The sequence below is a fragment of the Lingula anatina genome, chromosome 7 (genome assembly GCF_051362555.1).
Source record: "Lingula anatina isolate TDL-2025a chromosome 7, LinAna3.0, whole genome shotgun sequence".
NCBI lineage: Eukaryota > Metazoa > Brachiopoda > Lingulata > Lingulida > Lingulidae > Lingula > Lingula anatina.
The window spans coordinates 2,436,445-2,458,340 of record NC_141773.1 but is presented as its reverse complement, the minus strand read 5'-3'; the positions used below and the strand labels follow the sequence as shown (position 1 = coordinate 2,458,340).

General features: G+C 34.8%; 2 protein-coding genes across 16 annotated transcripts in view; both read left to right on the top strand.

The window, feature by feature from the left end:
* LOC106167690 (uncharacterized) overlaps positions 1 to 21,679 on the top strand; it is a 46,766-nt gene extending 25,087 nt beyond the window's left edge. For 8 of the 14 annotated variants that reach the window (XM_087016620.1, XM_087016621.1, XM_087016625.1 and 5 more), the window contains 11 exons: positions 351 to 403; positions 656 to 971; positions 1,260 to 1,375; positions 1,671 to 1,769; positions 3,048 to 3,137; positions 3,459 to 3,548; positions 4,336 to 4,425; positions 6,082 to 6,741; positions 8,080 to 8,175; positions 8,708 to 8,842; positions 18,626 to 21,679. In XM_087016620.1, the coding sequence (XP_086872746.1) occupies positions 351 to 403; positions 656 to 971; positions 1,260 to 1,375; positions 1,671 to 1,769; positions 3,048 to 3,137; positions 3,459 to 3,548; positions 4,336 to 4,425; positions 6,082 to 6,741; positions 8,080 to 8,175; positions 8,708 to 8,842; positions 18,626 to 18,652 (1,772 nt within the window). In that variant the 3' untranslated portion in view covers positions 18,653 to 21,679. The remainder of the gene's footprint in view (positions 1 to 350; positions 404 to 655; positions 972 to 1,259; positions 1,376 to 1,670; positions 1,770 to 3,047; positions 3,138 to 3,458; positions 3,549 to 4,335; positions 4,426 to 6,081; positions 6,742 to 8,079; positions 8,176 to 8,707; positions 8,843 to 18,625) is intronic. The other 6 variants (XM_087016628.1, XM_087016630.1, XM_087016629.1 and 3 more) reach the window with 6 other exon arrangements.
* On the top strand, positions 8,956 to 17,618 carry LOC106167730 (uncharacterized). Of its 2 annotated transcripts, none has more exons than XM_013546599.2 (2): positions 8,956 to 11,874; positions 13,302 to 17,618. In XM_013546599.2, the coding sequence occupies exon 2, from the start codon at positions 15,018 to 15,020 to the stop codon at positions 16,938 to 16,940; it is 1,923 nt and encodes a 640-aa protein (XP_013402053.2). In that variant the 5' UTR covers positions 8,956 to 11,874; positions 13,302 to 15,017; the 3' UTR covers positions 16,941 to 17,618. The 2 variants fall into 2 exon arrangements, with proteins under 2 accessions (XP_013402053.2, XP_013402045.2); XM_013546591.2 differs by having other exon boundaries at positions 13,298 to 17,618.
* Positions 21,680 to 21,896: the final 217 nt, after the last annotated feature.

Genomic DNA, 21,896 nt, shown 5'->3' with positions numbered 1-21,896 from the left:
TCCAACAGAAGTGAAAGTTATGTTGGGTTTTGCCATCTCAAATGTAGACTGAATGTTTTCAGTTCAACTAAAGTTCAAACATTTTAATTAGGTAGAATTTCTGGTGGCTGTAGGATTTCTATGTTTGATAATTTGTGGTCTAGCAAAAAAGTATTGAAAACATTCAGTCATGTTTGTTTTGAATCTGAGTGAGGAAGGAAATACTTGAGTGCTTTGGGTATTAAGATTATTAAATTAGTTGGTTTACATCTTTATTTGAATGCCATTCATGATTCACAGGGGACCTTTTTTGGATATTGTCTAGCAGTGGGCGTTATCAGTTTTTTAACTATTGAAACAAAACATTACAGATGGGACGTCTTCAGACAGTGGGGTAGAAGATGACAAGTCTGGAGCTAAGAAGGTAAGCCCCTAGAGAGGTGATATGGTCATATAGTCATTTTCAAACTCTGTCATGATTTTGTTGAGGTTTTTGATAGATTTAAGATAGATGATACAGACCAATTAAAAAAACAGTTTCAATTCTAACCTGTAAAAATAAATATATGTTCTGAGTAATGGAAATAGTCCAGAATAAGGAATAAATTGCATCAAATTCGCTATGATTTTTTTTAAATTTCTGATATTGTGGTAAAAGTTGTACCTGTTTTGACAGACAACCCCAGCAAGAGGTGCACCTTCAGCTACTGCCAGTCGACTGGAGGCAAAGAAAACCTCAACACCAGGTGGCGCCACCCCTGAACGTCCCAAAACGGCTACAAAATCTCCAAGACCAGCTGCACCCAAGACAACCCCGGCTGCAACTAAGACATCACGGCCAGAAACGGCCAAGACAGCTACTACCCCTGCCACCAAACCAGCAAGACCCACGTCGGCACGTCTGAATACTTCACCACGAACTCCTAGCTCTACGTCACCGAGAAAGACACCCTCGCCCAGAAAGGAAGGGGCTGAGATCTCTCCCAGAACTGGTAGGAGCCTTGTGTAATGGTTGGAAAAATTGTACATTAGATTTTTTTAGATCTTTCTTACAGACTTCTCTGTGTGTCAAGAGACCAAGGTTAGCCTAAACCTTGAGGGCTTGTTTGGTCTAATCCTCCCCTCTTGACATTATCACATGTACATTATGTAGATATTGTAAAAGTTTAATGTTTATTTTTAGTATGATAAGCAGGTATATCAGCATTATTACTTTTTCTTTGTCTTAAAGGCAATGTAAATATCTTAGTATGTGAATGACAGTCATGTTAAAATTTTAGCAAGTGCAAGACCGACAAGTGCAAGGCCAGGAAGTGGTGTCAGTCCCGCACTGAAGAATGTCAAGTCAAAGATTGGTTCCATGGACAATGCCAAGCACACCCCTGGAGGAGGACAGGTAACAGTTGACACAAGTAAAGATTGTTGTGGTCAGATGAGCACCAGCCCAGCAGCAGACCACCTGAGTGAATAGATTGGTGTCTTGAAGAGGTGGCCTGATAAACAACGGAGTGTGTCTGGCCGCAGGAACTCATGGCAGAAATGGGACATTGATTTAAAGATTTTGCTTCAAAGTTGCAAAAAATTATTATAATTATTATGCTAAAAATATTGCATTGCATAGTGGTGGTGGTGGTGTTCTATAGATAAATTGACCAACCACATGTTACATGGTTATGTTGTTGTTTATTTAGGTCAAGGTGACCAGTCAGAAGATAGATGTCAGCAATGTTCAGAGCAAGTGTGGATCGAAAGACAACATAAAACATAAAGCAGCAGGAGGGGATAAAAAGGTAGGAAACTGCCAAAAAGAAAGGAAGTGAAATTACTAAATGTTCTTTGGGGATCTCAGTAATTTTTGTTATTACTTAAAGATCAACACTCTACTTAAGTACCTTTCTTGTAGTTTGTGCTAAAAAAAACAAATTTTTGTGAAGTCGTTTTCTTCACTTGCCTGAAGCTAAGTATGGGTTACAATTTTTATTTTATAATTGACTAGTATGCATTAGTAGCTTTCCACTTACAATTTTGTTTGTGATACTTTAAATTGTTGCTTTAAAAGTTTTGAAGAGTGAATTTTCTGTCAAAAAAGTAAATTTCCATGAGTGTCTGAAAATGATAAATCATTGAAAAGTAAAAGATAAAAAGGAAAGAAAGGTGTATCAGAAATTTATTAAAAGTAATAATCAGGTGCCCAAAAGTATAATGTTTGATATGAGGATAGTTATTTTGCCAACAAACTAAACATATAATCAATGGAAGGCTGACTAAGTTGAAGTTCATATACCCCTACGTGTTAGGATAATTCTCAGTGAGTGAGATCTAGGTAATAAAAAAAACTATAGTGATAGCAATGGGCAGACAGAAGTGACACCTAGTGGCAAGCAAGTTTATCTTCCCCATTGAGCTGTTATTGTTAAGGATACTTTGCTCTCTGTATGATGATAAGGATTGGATCTACTCCTCTGACTCTGCTGTGCAGGAAATTAAAAAATGTGGATTGAAGCTTGGGATATTATTCTAGACACCTACACCATGAATTTTCTCATCACAATGTTCTCAAGAAGATTACATGTATTTCATCCTTCTGCCAAGAATTTAAGAAGGATACTGATTTGTTTGATTGCCTTTATTGAAATGAGATGTCGTCAGTTCCAATCAAAGATGTGGTTCAGTTCTGTATTTGAATTACCTGTTTGATTGCATTAATGTGAATGGTATGATTGCTTTAATTTTGCAGTAATGTTTGAAAACTGACATGTGCTATTTGAAGCCCAGGCTTGTCTTGTTTTGTGCTCCCCCTATTTGCATGCTGGGCTCACGCTTTCATAATGATTTCTATGAGTTGCTGAAAAAATTCTTTATACCTGTTATAAGTAATGATAAAAAGATTTGTTGAACTGTCCACAATTTCCCCAAAAAATTACTTTGTGCTTTTGCTATTAGGTTAATACCTTGTTGATATTTTAAACTGTAAGAAGAAAGATAAATGATGTTGTGTGAACCCAGCATTGCATGTGCATTGCATTTTGTGCCATTTTATTTAGCTTGCTTTGTATGTTGATTTTCAGATTGAAAGCAAAAAACTTGAATGGAAAGTAGAAAGCAAAGTAGGATCGCTGGACAACGCAAAACATAAGCCTGGAGGCGGGACCAAAAAGGTAGTTGTGGGTACTTTTGGAATTTCACCTGGGGGTGGAAATGAAGGGACAATACTTTTTTTAGTCTCATCTCTGATCTTGAGTAAAATATATTGATCGCATCTGAAAGACAATTAATTTTCCATTTCTTAAATTTCTATTTTCATAATAACAAAAGGTTAAATTGACTATGCTTTCCTGTATATAGCTACTAGTATATGGTTCATGAAATACTAATAGATTTCCATCTAGCTTCTAACAAAGATCTTTATTGGCTGAGCTATCCTTTTAATTGAGTTTCAAAAGTAACAAGGGTTTTGGTTGGTTCTTTTGTTGAACCAGATTGAAGACAGGAAAATAGAATGGAAGGCAGAATCCAAAGTGGGCTCACTAGAAAATGCTAAGCACAAAGCAGGCGGTGGTGATAAAAAGGTAAGGATTTATTGGGACTCCCACTAGAATGTGGACGGGAAACAGAAATAAAATATTGAATGGAAGATTCTGTCTAGTGGTGATGTCATGCATACCATTGAGCAGGTAAAGCATTTGGTCATTGACCTGCTCAGAATAGAATAACACCTCAAATATAAGTTTTTTTTCAATGCTCAAACATTTTTTTTTTTTTTTTTGGGGGGGGGGGGGGGGGAGTTAATAACCTGTGCATTGAGCTGGTGACATAAGAATGCATGTGTCCTGCTTTTTATATCTTCCCTGGTTTATTTCGCAGCCTTTTTCTTAGCATCCTCTTACCATGTATTATCCATTCTCTACCCATAATGCTATTTGTAAAAAATGAAAAATATCGAGACACAGTAAATTGAAGGTCTATGTTTTAACATACTGTATATTGTTTTTTGAGTGGAACATGCCAATAAGCAAAAATTTTACTTGGATATTGTAAGGGGGTTTGAAGATATAGCCTATGATAAATTGCAAGCTATTATTTTGATGTAATATTTTAGGAAGTAAATAATATTTTCAAAGATTTCACAATTTCTTTGCCGTTGCAGAGGTTTTTTTTATACATGTTCTAGTCAATAATCAATGTGATATGTTAACGTTTCAAACATAAGTTTATCAGGGTCATAAGTCTGGGAGGCAGGATGAAAGGTATTTGATTGTTTTAAATTAAATTTTAAAAAAGAAAACAAGAATCATACTTTAGCTATTTTTAATAGGAAAGTATTTTTTTTCTTCTGTTGATAAATAAAAATAACAGATTCACTGTGAGAAGTTAGAGTGGAATGCAGGTTCCAAAGTTGGCTCCTTAGAAAATAACCGTCATGTACCTGGAGGTGGAAAAGTCAAGGTAATTTTTATTTTACTTTGTAGTTCCTTGCACTGTCACTACCATTGCAAGATGTGGTTCTGCATTTAGCAAAGTGTTCAAATGTCATAACTGGACCTGCTTTTGGTCCATGTAATGTGGGGAAAAACACTGCATTTTCTAGTTAGATTCTAGGGTAGATAGTTACTTCTTCACTTTTGTCAGCTTGATAATTAACACTCTTAGTAAATGTGAACGCTTTTTATTTGAACTGGGTGCTTTATATGTGCAACATTCTGGCATGTTTAGGTGTTCAGTTATTTTTGCAAACTCTTACAAAAATTGCGATCTTATTTTTTACACCTATATGACATAATTTATGACATGTGACAATTTTGTTAACCATTTATTTGTTGTTTTTGAGGCTGATGGTTTTCATTTTAAAACTTGTCTACACTTGATACACAAATTATCTGAAACTGTGACAGTGCTATCATTTTACTATTTTAAAAATGTTTCAGCGTAAACCTCTTTATTTTACTTACTTCACAAATTAAGTCTGCGGGCATTTATTAAGGGGGAGGGGCATTTTATATTGTCTGTCCTAGTTAAATTATCACAATTTGAGCAAGGATGTGTCCTTAGTTAAATGTCAGAACTTAACATGTATTAATAGTTTGGTTAGCTCACTCATTACTTTTTGAAAAACAATTCATTAACAAAAGTTGGAAAAAAATGTCACAGAATTTGAGCAATTACAGCACCTGTTTGTTCATGTTTCTTTCTTTCTTTCTCTTTCAACCTTTCATCTGTACTGACATTCTGCATAATCTGACATTTTCTTTGTGCTGTGTGGATATGTGAATGGTTTAAGTCTAGATTCAGAGTAAACAAACAAGCAACCACCATATACAGAATTGACTAAACATTTTTACCTTCTTGCAATACTATCTTTGACTACTGTGATCAGATTGTTAAAAGATAGTCTGCAGCATTTGTTATGTATGAAATAAATTAAGATGCATGGTAAAAGGCATTTATGGGAAACCAGGTGAAAATCTAGGTAGGTTTAATGTAGTATAAGTGATTTTTTTTTCAGTGATAAGTGGTAAAACCGACGGAAGCTGTTTTGTCTTCTATATTGACATACTATTTTATGGCTTATATTCTTGAACTTTTATATTACAGTAAATGAGAAAATATTTGTTCATTTTTAAAAAATGAATGTCAAATAAATTTTTTAGTTTCAGTAATGCATGTCACATGTAATGTCACCCCTCAGTTTTGATTGAAATGACATGCATCCTCGTTAGTCTGTATTAACCAAATTGCACAACAGAGATGTGTTATACACTGTCTTGTTCATGAAAATTGTTTAGTTTTTTTAACAATTTTTGAGGGAAATTGATCCTTTCTGATCCTTATGATATAAGATGATATGATGATTTCCTAAAAGAAATAGTCTGTTATTGCCTATAATTGAGTAAAAGCTTTAACTAGCCTTGTGCACCTTGTTTAATTTATCTTTTTTTTTTTTTTTTAATTTTTTTTATCAAAAACATTCATGGTCAAGTAACAAAATGCAAAGAGAAAATGAAGATTTTTCTAAAACTTGAATATCAAAGGACCAGAAAGCATCAGTTGTTTTCAGATTGCTCGCTCCCAGCTTAATCCCTTTGTTTCCTCCCTGCTGTTCAGATACATGATGAAAAGCTTGAATGGCGTGCAGATTCCCGCATTGGCTCGCTTGATAATGCACAACACACACCCTCTGGGGGCGATGTCAAAATACACAACGAGAAACTAGATTTCAAAGAGCGAGCTCACTCCAGGGTCGGCTCCCTTGAAAATGCCAGTCACAAAGCAGGAGGTGGCGAGAAGAAAATCTTCAATGAGAAAGTCCAAGTCAATGCTCAGTCTCGTATTGGCTCTCTTGAAAATACCACTCACACACCTGGTGGCGGGAAAGTCAAAATTCACGATGAGAAATTGGGTTTTAAAGAGAGGGCTCACTCCCGCATAGGGTCCTTAGAGAAAGCTGATCACAAACCTGGAGGGGGGAAAGTCAAAATCCATGATGAAAAACTTGAATTTAAGGATCATGCCCAGTCTAAAGTTGGATCTCTGGAAAATGCCCATCACACAGCAGGGGGTGGGCATGTCCAGATTCACCATGAGAAAGTAGATTTCAGCGAAAGAGCTCATTCTCGTATTGGCTCTCTTGAAAACTCTACTCATACTCCATCTGGAGGTGACAAAAAGATCTTCAGCGAGAAGTTGGAGTTCAGTGAGCATGCCCAGTCCAAAGTTGGTTCCTTGGAGAATGCCGAGCATGTGGCTGGCGGAGGCACTGTTCAAGTAAATATGTAGCTCTAGTGTAGCTTACAGCTTGCAGTGTGAACTTAGACTGACTCAGAGTTTGCAGTGATGTGTCTAGCAGACACCTTGTCTCTCTTACAGTGTACAGCATCTGCTATATTTCTAATGGCTGTGAATTATGCTGAATCTGACCAGTGTCTAATATAGTAGCCATGTACTTAGTTTTTATCTTAACGTGCACTTACTCTACTGTGATACCCTCCAACTTCTAAGTGATATGTGCAGTATTCTTAATTAGCTGTATTATCTAACTCTGAGTTGATAGAAAGGTTTGAGAGTGCAGTTGTTATTCTCACTGTCACCATCTATCCCATCTTTGATGTGTCATAAAGTGATCCTTGGTCAACAGATGTCTCAATTTGTAAAGATCTGCAGTGATTCTCTCTAAAACAGTTCTTCAGATTCTTCACCTGAACGTTATCTCTGTTATTTCAGTTTGTGGTTTACACATTGTTAGTCATTCTTTTCATTATGGCTGGACTTCCAACTAAGCAAAGTGTCCAATTCCATTTCCTAACTGCCCTAATTTCCAAATTGAAACTCTTTATTTTTTGTTTGTTTGTTTATTAACTGTTTTGTGACCAGGGTTGCAATTCTCAAAATGTTCATATCTGTTGTTAAGTATTAATCAATACTGGGATGACTTTTGAAACCCTTGATGATTATCATGGTAAAAATAAAAGAGAGTACAAGAATTCATAAGAACAGACTACCCTGGGACAATTTGAATGTGCACTTTACCTTTGAATGTGTAGGCAGTTATTAGCTACGTGAGAACTAATATTCTGTAGAACTAGTGGTTTGATAGAATATTAGTGATCAACTAACAAAATTATATTTTTGTTGTTGTGGATTTTATTTAATTTATATCTGAATTATAATTGAGAAAATTTTGAAGGATCAAAAGTAGCCTCACCTTCCATGGTTTGAGAAATCATATTGTCACAACCATTGCGTTAGTAAAATCTCACCTGTCGCATTCAGCTCCTTGTATGTGATATCACAGTAAATACAGAGAAGTGACTTAATATTGTCTGTGGGCATGTTCTGTAATTAAATTACAATTCTAATTAACAACTTTGATTTTTTATTCCTCCATGAGCTTGTCGTTTAAAATGTTTTTATTTGAATGTTCCTCAACATGCATGTGTATGTGCACTTTGCATGTTGTCTTCTGTCAATCATGACATCTTGAATTTTTGACATTCATATAACATGGTTTGCCCGTCAAATGAACTGTGAGACCTTTAGTCACAGTGGTCATCACATCTACTTACTGTGGCTGTTTTTAATGAGGTTTTTTAATGTGTTTTCTAGATTGAGAGCAGGAAGTTGGATTTTAAAGATAAAGCCCATTCAAAAGTTGGATCCAAAGATAATATAACCCACAAAGCTGGAGGAGGGGACAAAAAGGTAGGGATTGTAGCTTAATTGTTGCCAAATGGCCTGGGACTTCCTATATATAGAGGTTGAGCACATTAAGCACAGATGATCCGCAGACTTATTGATTGGCTGACTAAATATGGCCGACCCCACTTAAAAAACAATGCTGCTAATTCCTTGATGGTCTCCCTGACTCTACACAGGTTGTTGCTGCAGGGGCCTAGCAATTAAAACCTCGAAGCTGAGATTTAATCTGTTTAAAACCAGTGACTTCCTTGGGCAAAGAGGCAGTATGTAATGATCTAGTGAATTTACAGATGTGTTAATCTAAGACAGTTGTGTCTCTCGATGATAAGAGGTGCATTTGATGTACAATATTTTTGTTGTCTTGAATACATGTATGTTCTAATACAAGAAGTTAAACATTTTTTATATCAGTAGTAAAAATACTTGGAAAAGAAAAGTGAAAACCTAGTTATACTAATTCTAAATCTTTGCATAAATGTGTCAGGGCATCTCATGTGTCATATTATTAACTAATTGCTAATTTTTTTTTTTTTAGATTGAATCTCATAAACTAGACTTCAAAGAGAAAGCCCACGCAAAGGTTGGTTCCTTGGACACTCCACCCAAGTCTCCAAAATCAACTGAAGGAGGCAGCAGTGTTGGTGACATCCAAGATGTGCAAGAAATACAGGTATGCAATAATTTTATTTATTTATTTATTTATTTATTTATTTATTTATTTATTTATTTATTTATAATTATTTTTTATTTATTTATTATTATTATTATTTTTTTTTTTTGGCTGAAATTGCCCACAAATTTTCCATAAATGTTTGGTATAATTATTGCGTGTGGGGATGGAACTTAAATAAAATACAATTATGCTATATCCATGAAAGCCTTACTGGGTTATGAATGGCTTTGCAAACTGGTATGAACAATTTATTAAAACATTGCTGTTAATATAGAACAGTAATGACATTTGATATATTAGATGTTGCATTTATTAGTATCCCAGTATCATAAAACTTCATTCCAGAGGTGGGAAGTGGAGAGATTTTATCTATTGATTTATTTTATTTGAATATTTCACCCTGGTTATTAATGCTAAGTGACAGGAAAGCCAAACCCAAACCTGCTATGTTCTTGTATAGTGGGAAATTGGTAAAGTTTAAAATATGCTTTAGGCTTTTTAATGTTGCAGAATCATATTTTGTTTCTTAATATCCTACAGAGCTACTTATCTTTCCTTATTCAGACCTTTAAAATGCCAAAGCCCAGTAACCAAAAGTACCTGCAGCGATATTTCCTTCTGAAATGTCAAGAAGTCTGTGGCAGTCTAAATACAGTATCTAACCACACGTTTAGAACTAAATTATTTTGTAAAGATTCTTTAAAACAATGTCATTTGATCCAAATACAGGGATGGCTCGACCGATCAATTTTGAGTAGGATAATTAAATTTCCCATTAAAGCCCTGATGGGATATCTTGAAAACATGAATTGTTTCTAAAAACCAACTTCCCAGAAATTTTATAGATGATGTATTTTTATCAACTCTTTTGGAAATTGTTTAGAATTGTTTCAAATCTTTAATAGTAATTTATTTCATGTGGGATGCATAGTTCATACTTTATAAGAGTATGCCCTCTTTGTTTGAAATTAATATTAATAGTATACAGTTGTTTATGGTGAGGCTGTTGAAAAAGCAATCTAAATCACGGTATAAATTTCTTGCTCGCATTTACACTAAAAACAACAACAGGTGTGGGTGCAAAACACACTTACACACCTTAACCTAATATATTGCATTTATTACACTTTCTGCGACCATGTTAATGCACAATTAAATCAATACCTTAAAAAGCAGAATAACATATTACGATAAAGATCCCATAAGTCTCTATCTTTTGTGTCACTTTGGCTCTACTTTTAAGGAAATCACTGACCCGCGTGGTCGTGGCATTGATTTAGTCTGCAGATCATCTCAGAGTTGGTCCCTCCATTCACACCTAATCGACTCCATAATGCACCATTGTAGATTTACAGCCAATTCACAATGACCAAGTGTGTTCACTAATTGTATTGTATTTACCAAGAAAAGACTCCCTTTTCCTGTAGATTTTATTGTATTGACTCGATAATGCTGCCTTTTCACTTTTATTTATTTTCATTGCTTAATGTTGAAACATTCCACTGCGTGTATTGGGACCAGTATGTGTTGATATGTGTATAAAAGATGTCCATACTGTTAAAACATGGCAGGTTATTCTACTGGTGGGAGAGGGTGTGCAAGAAGTCCTTACTTATTCAAATTTATTTTCTGCCTGAGCATTAAATTTTATCTGAATTTAAAAAAAGGGGGTTTTGGAGCTGCATTAATCTTCATAAAATGCTGCACAATCCTCTCCAAAGCAGTCACTTGTCTGGGTAAAAGATTATCTACTTCTCCCTTCCTCCTTACCTCCCCCCCTGCCCCAAATATTGATTTTCAAAGGGGCCAGAGGAAGATGACCTTGAGAGTAGGAACCACACAGTCTAATTAGTAACAGTATCAAACCTGTCCGCTCTGTTTGTTGTAACTATTGACTTTGGGGACTGCACCGATTCTTTGGAGCATTAGACTTTTCTACACCGGTAGATAGAAACGTGTACCTACAGAGGAAAAAACGTGATGGCACTGACTTGAAGTGGATTATGTCCATTAAGTGAGAAGGAGGGATAGGAGATGTAGAAAAGAGATATTGGATATAAGTGAGAAGGAGGGATAGGAGATGTAGAAAAGAGATATTGGATCGTTTCCATCTATACACATCGAGTCGGAGCTAGTTGTAATAATATGAAACCAGACAATGGCTGATACTGTTTAAATGTTGTGACATGATCAGTCAAAAACAGTGTGTAAAGGAACATCACAGTTTTGAGCTATATCGTAATTTTTTCAAAGAGTAATGAAAGAAACATATAGGATACCTTGGTAATTCCACGCAAGGGTCATCTATTGCGAAGAAAGAAAGCTGAAGACCTTTTGACTAATAAGCATTCAAACTGTAGAGCAAATTACCTTTTCCTTACGGTATAAAGCCAAATATTTGCTCGAAAGAAATTATTTGTTTGCTAAAAGTTGCCATACATTGTTTCAATATTGACTTCATTTTTTGCCGTAGCAAACAATTGGCATAGTGTTTTCCCTGTGCACATGTATCAACTTATACAAACATAACTATAAATGTAGCAGGGGAAAAAAAACTGGGATTTCAAAAAAAAAGTCTATCAGACTATTGACTGCAGGGAAATTACTTGTTACATATTACAACGAAGACTTTGTATTGTGAGGAAAATAACATTCGGGTAATTCAATTAAATTATTGATGACGTTATTATCTGGATCGAAAACCTTCCTGAATCATCCAGTCATTCATGGAGTGGGAGAAGAGAATGTAAGGGATATGAACTATTTCAAAAAACAATCCTATTTCTGCTGAACTTTCGTTGCTATGGTGATCACTTAACATAATTAACAGGTGGAAAACAAGGAAGCGAGGGACATCTCTTTTGTGCTTAAGGACTTCATAAGTGTAACAACCGTTACGGAGTTGTCTGTGTACAACTGTTATCACCAAGTGAGCAGTAGCTGATCTTGATTGAAAAAGACAACATTCTTAGACTGAAGAAATGACACAAATGGACAACATCAGTTGAAGGAAATTCCAACTCAATTTGGTAAGCAAATTTTCACCCTTTTTTTTTTAAACTATTATGTCTTGTTTTGAGTATTGTGTTTTCATCCATTGTTATTTCTTTTACTATTTTATTCTCATGTATAGGACTTTGGGACACTTATAATTACTATGCAAACATATTTGAGGTCTATTAGCACTTCCCAACTGTAAAACCTACAGACCTCCCATAACTGTATTTTTACGACCAATGTTCCATAACTTTGCACAGTCCACATGAACAAAATGGCCACTTTTTCCACAATGTTTATCTGGTCATCAATTCACATCCCTCAGCCACCATGGTTACAATATTTCCCCTTCCTCTATCCAACTTAAACATTTAGCATTTATATATTTGCCAAACTTAAATGTTTCAAATGCTGACATGTCCTCAAATATTTGAGAACAAAAGAAGATTGATTTTTTAATGTGTCCCAGGCAAAATGGTCAATTGTTCAAATATACTGACCTTTCCATTTTTGAAAAAAAAGGTAGTTAGAAGTGTTTATCTGGTGGTATAGCAAAGTTAATGTCAATCTTGATTTTAAAACCTTGATTAAATTTTCATAAAATAAGAGTGGATTTTTCATTGCAAACATTCAGTATTATATCAGTATCATCACTCTAGTTCAAGCCATGGAAAAAATCATTTCCATCTTTCTCTACCTTTTACCATTTGCAGTTACTATTTAATAATAACTAATGGCCCAACAATTTCTATTAATTTTTTCGCATTCCTGATTATTCACATATTAAATAGACATATATTGTATTTGATGTGGCATTGTCGCCAGGAATCTCAGTAATGGATCACACAATCAGCATTGCTCGCATATTATCGATTATTGTTTTGACACAGAAAATTTTAATTCTCTTGCATCGTTTCGTGCATTTCCCCTCATAATGGTGTCAATTTAGCCATTTCCTTGAGTATACTTAATAGAGAAAGGACTCCATGCAAATGCTACTTGTAGGCAGATATATGTAAAGCAGAAAGAAACAAGCCATTAAAATCACCTAGTTGATAAATATTTCTTACATTTAAAAGGCACTTTGGCATTATATCACCTATAATAAGAAACATTTTGTTTTTAATGAAGTACATGGAAACATTTTATTTATATTTGCATCATTTACATTTAATTTAACATTTTCATATGAGTTGTGAAATTGGTAATCTGAAAGAAGTGCACTCTTATTTGGTCATACTAGTAGGTCCTTTTTTTTTCACAGACCCATGTAGAATTTGTCTCCAGTAAAGGAACAGTTACTGTGAATTCTCTGATTTAATATTTTTAAGTTGTTTAAAAGGCATCATTTTCTGACATAAATATATTTTCTGAGATACCAATAGTTAATGCCTTATTTGTGTAGCATAATGAGACTATTTTAAATATTGACTAATTTTTTAAAATTATTTTCAGAAAGAGTTCCCCCCTATGGATGCTGATAAGCAACTTAACTTCAAGGTGGATGTAGATTGAAACAGAAAACCAGTTAGCACAGTGTTACATGAAAACAATTAGGAACCATTGTTTTCTATTACAATAAATTAAGTCGAAGACTGGAATTTAAAAAAAATTGGCTGCACTGAAGAAACCTGGAAGTTTACTAAGGCAGGAGCAGAGACATTAACTCAGTGGAAATTTCTCTCAAGACAGTTTGAAAGAGCAGCTTTGTCTTGGTACCTAAACAGGGACGTTTATCTCCAACAGCTGTGTGCTGTTTACTGTAAATGTTCTGTCTACGTAAGATTACATTAGTTGACTGATAGCATATTAGTCTCACTTGTCCCAATTATAGGGTAATCTTATATATTACTCCACAGGAGAAGATGATAATTTAGACCTTGGTTTTTTATGGTACATTTACAGGTAGAAGATTATAGTGAAAGATGCATTAATTCTATATACCTGGAAATAATCGTACTATCTTTATTAATGATAAATAGCAATGAAGTACCCATGAATTACTGCAACAATTTATATAAGGATACTGCAGGATGCTGCTAGTAGATTATGTAGGATTTTCATAAGGATAGATTGCTTGGTAACTGCAGGGGGGATTTGAAGATACATTTTAATGAAAGTCATTTTGTAGTTTATTTGGATGTGCCAGTTAATCAATAATGGGGGATGGGAAAATCAATGAGACTTATGAAAAGGCATTTATCACTAACGCACCTGCTATAAGACAGTAATGGAGAGATTTGTGCAAAGAGTGCATATTTAGTTATACTGTTCTCCCTCCCCCCCCCCCCCAAAAAAAAAAAAAAGTCAATAACAGTGAGGGAAAACAAATAACTGTTGCTTTATTGAAAAGATGAGACCAAATATTGTAGCAGTGTTCAAGATTGAAATATGAACATTTCTTGAACACTACAGAAGAAACGTGAACATTCCAAGTCATTTAACTTACAACTAAGAGATCTCACTATTTAGATAAACCCTGCACTTAAAATACCAGGGGAAATTAATCTGCAGTGTGAAGAAGGGACACCAAAGCATTAAATTGACATTTAGACCAAAGTTGCACAGAACACAGTACAAATTCCCTCATCATATTGACATTTACCAGCGGATGAGAGGTATCCTTGTGTACGTGCTTCTGACTTATCAAGCACAAGAGGATTATCTTATTTGACTCGAAAGGATTTAAGCTATAACCTTTCACATGCTACTGACCTGACGTCTGGTTAATTATCGAATTAAGATCAGTTGGATTATCACCAAGTTATCACACGTAAATAGTGCAGGCAGAGATTAAGGGTGTGAATATACAGTTGTATTGAAACATTGTGGACAGCAAGACATGAGGAGCATGACATGGAAATTCATACCTGCTTAAAAGAATGTCATTCATGTTTATGAACCTTTTGAGGAATGTGTTTAGGGAACAAATAATGGAACACAGAGGAGACAGCATGTCATAACCCATGGTACTCTCACCATTTCAGTTAGCATATTACTTTTTCTTTTTCATTTGCACAAGAGGACACAAAACATGTTAATTTAATAACAAAAATGTTTCATTTAAACAGGTAGAGCATTTGATTTTTGGATGTGAAAAGGAATACCATGAATTCTGTAAGAACTATGAGTAACTAGAACAAAAGTGAAGTTTTGAAATGGATTTGGATCCCTAATGTTTTGGAAATATTCTGTGTACGCAAAGGACAACCCAGAGTTGGTGAGGCGTGAAAACATGAGTCAAAAGACAGCAAAAAATGAAAACCATTCCACCAATGGCAGTGGAGATGATACATCGTCTCTCTCTGGTTACAGATACATGGTGTATAGGACCCCTCTGAGGTGGGAAGCAGAGGCAAAAGTGCGTTCCTTGGACAATATAAACCACAAAGCCGGCGGTGGTAATGTCAGTATAATTCACCACAATACCAAGTGGAATAAAACTGCCAAAGTTGGTTCATTGGATAACTATCACCATCAGCCAGGCGGAGGTAATGTTGCCATAGAAACCAATAGTACTGATTGGAAGTCAAATGCCAAAGTTGGTTCTCTGGAAAAATTGAACCATAAACCAGGTGGCGGCAACTTCAAAATTAAGAGTGAAAAGCCATCATGGCAGTCAGGCTCCAAAGTGGGGTCCCTGGACAACTACCACCATGAACCAGGGGGTGGGAATGTACAGATAGAAGAGAGAACTCTAAGATGGAGAAATGAAGCAAAGGTTGGGTCCTTGGACAATGTAGACCATGTTCCTGGAGGGGGCCAGGTTAAAATACAAAGTAGAAAACTAAAGTGGCAAACGGAATCAAAAATTGGCTCATTGGACAATATATCCCATTCACCAAGGGGAGGAGACATTAAGATTGAGGACAAAAAACTTAACTGGACGTCAAAATCAAAAATTGGTTCTTTAGAAAATGTAGATCATACCCCTCGAGGAGGGGACAAAAAAATAGAGAGCAAGAAATTAAAATGGAATGCAGGTTCAAAAATTGGTTCATTAGACAATGCATCCCACTCTCCAGGTGGAGGGAATGTTAGAATTGAAGTCAGAAGTTTATATTCTGGAAGAGCAAAATCAAAAGTTGGTTCCCTTGAAAATGCAAGTCATATACCTGGAGGGGGTAATATAAAAGTTGAGACTAAAAAAATAAAGTGGTCTCAAGAATCAAAAGTTGGCTCTTTAGACAATCTTCACCATATTCCTGCTGGTGGTATGACAAAAATTCAAGATCGAAGGCTTTTCTGGAGGGGCAAGTCTAAAATTGGATCTTTGGATAATATCAGCCATTCTCCTGGTGGGGGTAACGCTAAAATTGAGAACCAGAAGCTTGAGTGGAACACTCAGGCAAAAATTGGTTCTCTTGATAATGTGTCTCATATTCCAGGTGGGGGAACTTTTGTTATCTCTGATTCTATTCCAAAGTGGAGAATTGTTTCAAAAGTTGGGTCCCTGGATAATGTGGGCCACATCCCTGGAGGTGGTGACAAGAAAATAGAGAACAGAAAACTGCAGTGGAAAAAGGAATCAAAAATAGGGTCCCTTGATAAAATCTCCCATGTACCTGGGGGTGGAAATGTTCAGATCCAGGACCATAGTTTAAATTGGAGGTATAAGTCCAAGATAGGCTCTCTAGATAACGCTAGTCATGTACCTGGTGGGGGAAAGAAGAAAATTCCTAGGAAAAAAGTCAAATGGACAGCCAAGAGTAAGATTGCATCACTTGAGAATGTGTCTTATGTCCCTGGTGGGGGAAATGTTTCCCGTGTTCTTAATACGAATAAGCTTTATTGGGATGGTGTTCCTCGAACTGAGAGTCCTCCAAATACCCGTTTAAAATTCCCACCAATTGAGTCCCCATCTCAAAGTAAACATAAACACAATGGGAAGACCACATCATCTCTTGAAAAAGTTTACATTCAGTCTAATAGAGGTAATGGAAAACTGCCCCAGTTAAAACTCAACTGGAAGGCGACATCAAAGGTGACAAACAAGAAAGGTGGGGATAAAGAGGGAAACCAAAATGTTAACTTTCAAAGTAAAGCTGAGGTTAGTTCTTTTCAGGCTTTGGGTGACTTGTATCAAATGGCTTATTAAGATGGTACTTGGTACAGGGAGTCTTCTTTGGTAAAGTTTTTTTTTTTATTTCCCCCGAAGGATTAGCCCTATTTAGACCGTTATTTGCAAGGTATGTTTGTGTATTGAATGGGAGGGGCAGGATAGGATAGGACAGTCTGCTAATCAAAGATGTTTCAGATCAGAAAATGGATTGTGTTTGCTTATTAATTAGAGTTACTTACATAATAATGTAACTTAAGTTGTATGATGAAGTGTCATATGCTCTGTTCTCACAACTTTTAGATCGATCTATCACCGCGGGGAGTCTCACTAGATTACTGTCAGATAATCCCCCTTAAGTGTCCGTCCCCTCCTACTACAAGCTTTAAGGGGTAATTAACTTTCGTGTCCGCCCGGCTGACAGCTATTTAGCGTGAACCCCCAGGGAGTTAGGTCGATCCAATGTAGGTCGATCTAATCTATGAGAATGGGGTGATAGTGTTCTAGTCATGTTCAGACTGTGGGGTACTCACTGATTAATGTGACCAGCATTTTGTACCATGATTCATGTGAAGAAATTTTTGATACAATCAGGTTCTCTCTGTTCTGCAAAATATTTATTTGCTCAATTCTGATTATGCCAAATGTGTGATACGACTGTGTGTCTTAATGCATTGTGATTTTTAAATATTTTGGAATAAAGTTGGTATATTTTTATATATGTATTATTTGCTTGTCTTGTAAAAATAGTGTATCCCATTGCTTACATTGATTTTCAGAAACATGAATTTTCTGCTTGTCAGTATAAAGTTGAGCATGGTTTGTTGTTGACTCGTAATCTTGAACATTCATTTTCTGTTCCATTTTGTTGGATAAATCATTTTTTTATTCTATAATTAAAAGAAGTATTTCTTTATTTTATAATTAAAAGAAGTATCACAAATGTGCTTGTGAATGGTTTACATATAGATATTAATGAAAACATTTTGGGAAAAATTATTTTTGCCTTTCCACAGACAAAATGGCAGTATTCGAACTTTTCTAATGACGTCATGAATTCCGCCTCAGTTGAAGTCTGATTTAATAATCTTTCAAAAGGACCTCGTTAGAGAATTTTTAATCCCAGTGTTATTATTGTTGGAATACCAGTGGGAATGAAAACACTTGTATCAGGATGTTATCAATGGTATCAAATACTGACCAACTAAAATGGTAAAAATGCATGTAAAGTGTTTCCACCTATGGGAAGTGATGTGTTGATCCCTCATCTAATTATTTATATTAAAACAAAGCATTGAAAAAAATCTCCTGACTAGAATTTTTGCTATTGAAAATACAGTTTTCCATTATTTTCAATGAACTGTATTATATCTTTTTAAACAAAAAAATATAAAAAGGACTTGTGTATCTTATAGTTATGAATATATAATAAATTCCTTTTTACCACCAAAACGGCAGTTTTTGCAGTTATTGTGAAGTCTTTGCTCAGCATTGGACCACTTGGATCTTCATAGTTTGCAACCCTCCATAATAATCTTTTAAGAGATTATTATTATGAATTAATAAATTAGTATGTAGTAACAGATTCAGTAACCATTGAAAAGTGTGGGGAATTTGTCTTCTACCCCAGCAAAGTCCATTTTATGACACTTTTCCTGCCAAATTGAAGAGTTGTCATTTTCCTCTCCATGTTTAAATCTCTTTTTATTTATACTATTTTCCAGTCGCCTGGAGAGGAAACTGCTGTGTGAGAAGACTACAGCGCCATCTACTAACAGAAAATATTATCAAGACAATCGAGCTGACTTCTGTCATTTGAAATTCTGATTTCTGAGCCAGAGTGAGGACTTGTCCATCAGGAATGTCATTTGAGGAAGAAGTTTTTATTTATTTGCTTATGTAGAGAAAAAAGCAACAATCGCCAAGCAGCTATTCAGCCAGTCAACTTACTGATGATATTGCATATTTGAAGTTTATCATTATGTCAGTGCCACCTGTGGTTTGTATTTTTCTGAATTTTCTCAAATGGTAAAAATTATTCCATATCATGGATTTCTTAAGTGGTGTGCAGAGCCTCACATTGCGTTAGATGAGTAGCAACACAATGTGGCAATTTTTATCTCAACCAGAAGCAAATGCATTGCTACCTTATCAAATGGAGCAGAAGTAATAGTATAAAGTGTTGCATGTGTAAAATATTGTTATGATACATGCTTTTTATCTCATTTGCTGTATTATTGTGATGAATGGGCATAGAATTACATATATATTGAGGTCATATTTGAGTTGTATAGATACTTTGTTCAGTAAAAGGCTAAAATTTAAAAAAAAATGGCAGATGGTCTAATAATTTGAAAGTTTGTAGTGATTGCATTAAAGGTGGCTGAAAGACTTCAGCTGAATCTATAGCCAAGCAACACAAATATTTGTTAACACAGCAGAGATAGGTCAGGAAAAAGGAGTGATATGACGTGAAGTAAAGTAAATGTTTTCTTTGCATATGATCCAACAGTGCATATCATTTTGTCGTTGATGAAACTCAATATTTTATTGATGTGCTTTATTACATGTACATGTGTTATGAAGTGAGTGAAACGCATTTTGCCTTCCTTTACCCTTTGATTAGGCAAATAACATTCACTATGTGTATTACATGCATTGTTTACAACTTAAGAATACTGTTGCAAGCAGAAGTGTAATAATTTCTCAAAGTAGGAAATGTAATCATTTTGAGCATTTTGATCATAGTATAGATATAAAATTTGTATATTGTGTTGGTGTGGTGACTGCATGATGAAGACTTCACTTGTTTGATTGTAATGCATTTGTTTTGTAAACAGTGGATTCAGTACATGTTAGACAGCAGGCTTTACATTGTATTATCACAAATTATGATACATTTCCTATTGTTAAGATACAATGTATTTATAAATATGATACATTTGATATTGTTAGGATACAATGTATTTGTATTGTATGGTCACTGGAGCTGTAATTTTGGTTGGAATGATACATTGTTAATGGTATTGTAATAACAATGTTACAATGTATTTTATATTGTACACCCACAGTGGCTGTAATGTGAAGATAATGCACTTGTGTGATAACAGTGAAGCTATCGTGAGGAAGGAAGTTGGAGAAATGTTGCTAAAAGCATTGCTGTAGTTTTGATGTAGTTATGATTGACACGTCTTATATTATATAAATGTAATAGATTTGCATTTTGCTCCAGTTTTTGTATTTAAATCTTTATCCACTTACAAATGTATGATGGCTGTTTTAAAAAAAGAATATTGTCTAGATGGAGGGCAGTTCAACAGGCAAACATACAAAGGGTATATTTGTTCAAGAAAAGAATAAATCTGATAAATTCTGTCAAATGTGTACTGTGTTAGCAAAGAGGGACCTGCCCGAAAAAGAGAATGTATTGCATCATTATGATTGATAAGGATTGTACTGTGAAGAAAATTGCCATTTGGTGTCTTATTGTCAAGCTATGGGAATTGAGAAAGATATTACAGAATGTGATTCTATGCGCCATGCTTTATGATATTGATATCTTGTTTTATATGATACTGATGATATTGGTGATGACGATGCCAAATATGATTTTTGTTTGTTTTTATTATGTTCTTCTGTAACCTAAGAACTAGTATAGTCTTTCAGTTTCAAAGTCTGTTAATCTCAAACTAGCTCTTTGCTAGTATCCATGACAATGATATTTTCAATTGTTTTATGAACTGAGATTTGTTTTTGCCAGCGTAGCATTTATTTTTCAACGGGTGGACATCGAACTTATTTTGAAGAGGGTAACAGTGGATATTCAAGCTTATATACAAATCATAACTGTCATCTTATACAACTTTTATAAAACTGGTATATTATATTTCTTTCATTTTTGATGTATGAATCAACATTTTAACATTTTAATATTTTTTAAACATTGGAGCCAAAGCATTGAATTTCAATATTTTTGAAGTTTCAAGTGTCATTCACAGTTTGGGGTCAGATATTTATGAATAGAATGAAAGTTAAAGGTTGCATATGCAGGGTAAAAGACAAAACTGAAAAAAAGTAAAATTATACAACTTGGCAGTCTGTTGTAGATTTTAATGGCACTTTAAATTTTTTTATTAAATGTTTTATTTTAACTTAAAGTTTACAGAGTCAAGTGTAGTGACCATTGTGGTAGATTTTTGCCACTTTAAGCCAAACTTAAAGTATACTCTGTATCAAGTGAGTGGGAATGTATGGTCTTTTTACTGATATTATTATGTATTTCACTTTACTCTCCATCTTCACTTCAGATTTGGTACATTTAATTGCCCTTTTGTTTTCTCTATAAGCCAAAGAAAAACAGAAGAGTATTTATCTTCTAGTCAGAATTAGTGCAGTTATAATACCTTTCTTAGCGTTACTTAGTTTTATCGCAATTTTTTCTAGAATGGGTCAAGATTAAATTGAAAGTGTTCTTGTTGAGGATTAGTGATGTCCAATAGAGTTATTTATTATAGAAGTTGAAATGTACGTAACTTGCTACAAGTTGATCATGACTGAAGAAAAAGGATCGTTTTTGAACGTTAAGAAGGGATTCGTTCGATAGGTATCTGATTATGTTGATAGAGGCACGAAATTACCCGAAGTTTGCCGAATGATTAAAGACCGTGCATACGTGGATTTTGTGTGCTTTCGTTTGTTTACAGTGGAATTTTCAAGGTGTACATTTAAGTTTGCTCTTCACTGTTATGTATTATACAATAAAATGAATGGTCTTTAAAGCGTGTTGTGTGCATCATTTTTGTCGTTGTTATCATGAAATTTTAAATGTCTTTTATGATACAGTAAGGCTTCGTTCACATGCAATGTCTATTTTCTATTTTCTATTTTCGGTATGTCTTATGATCACGGTCTGTGCACTGAATATCCCGCCGCGTAATTACTGGCAGCGCGAGCCAGTTACTTATAGTAACTTATAGGAACTGGCTCGCGCTGCCA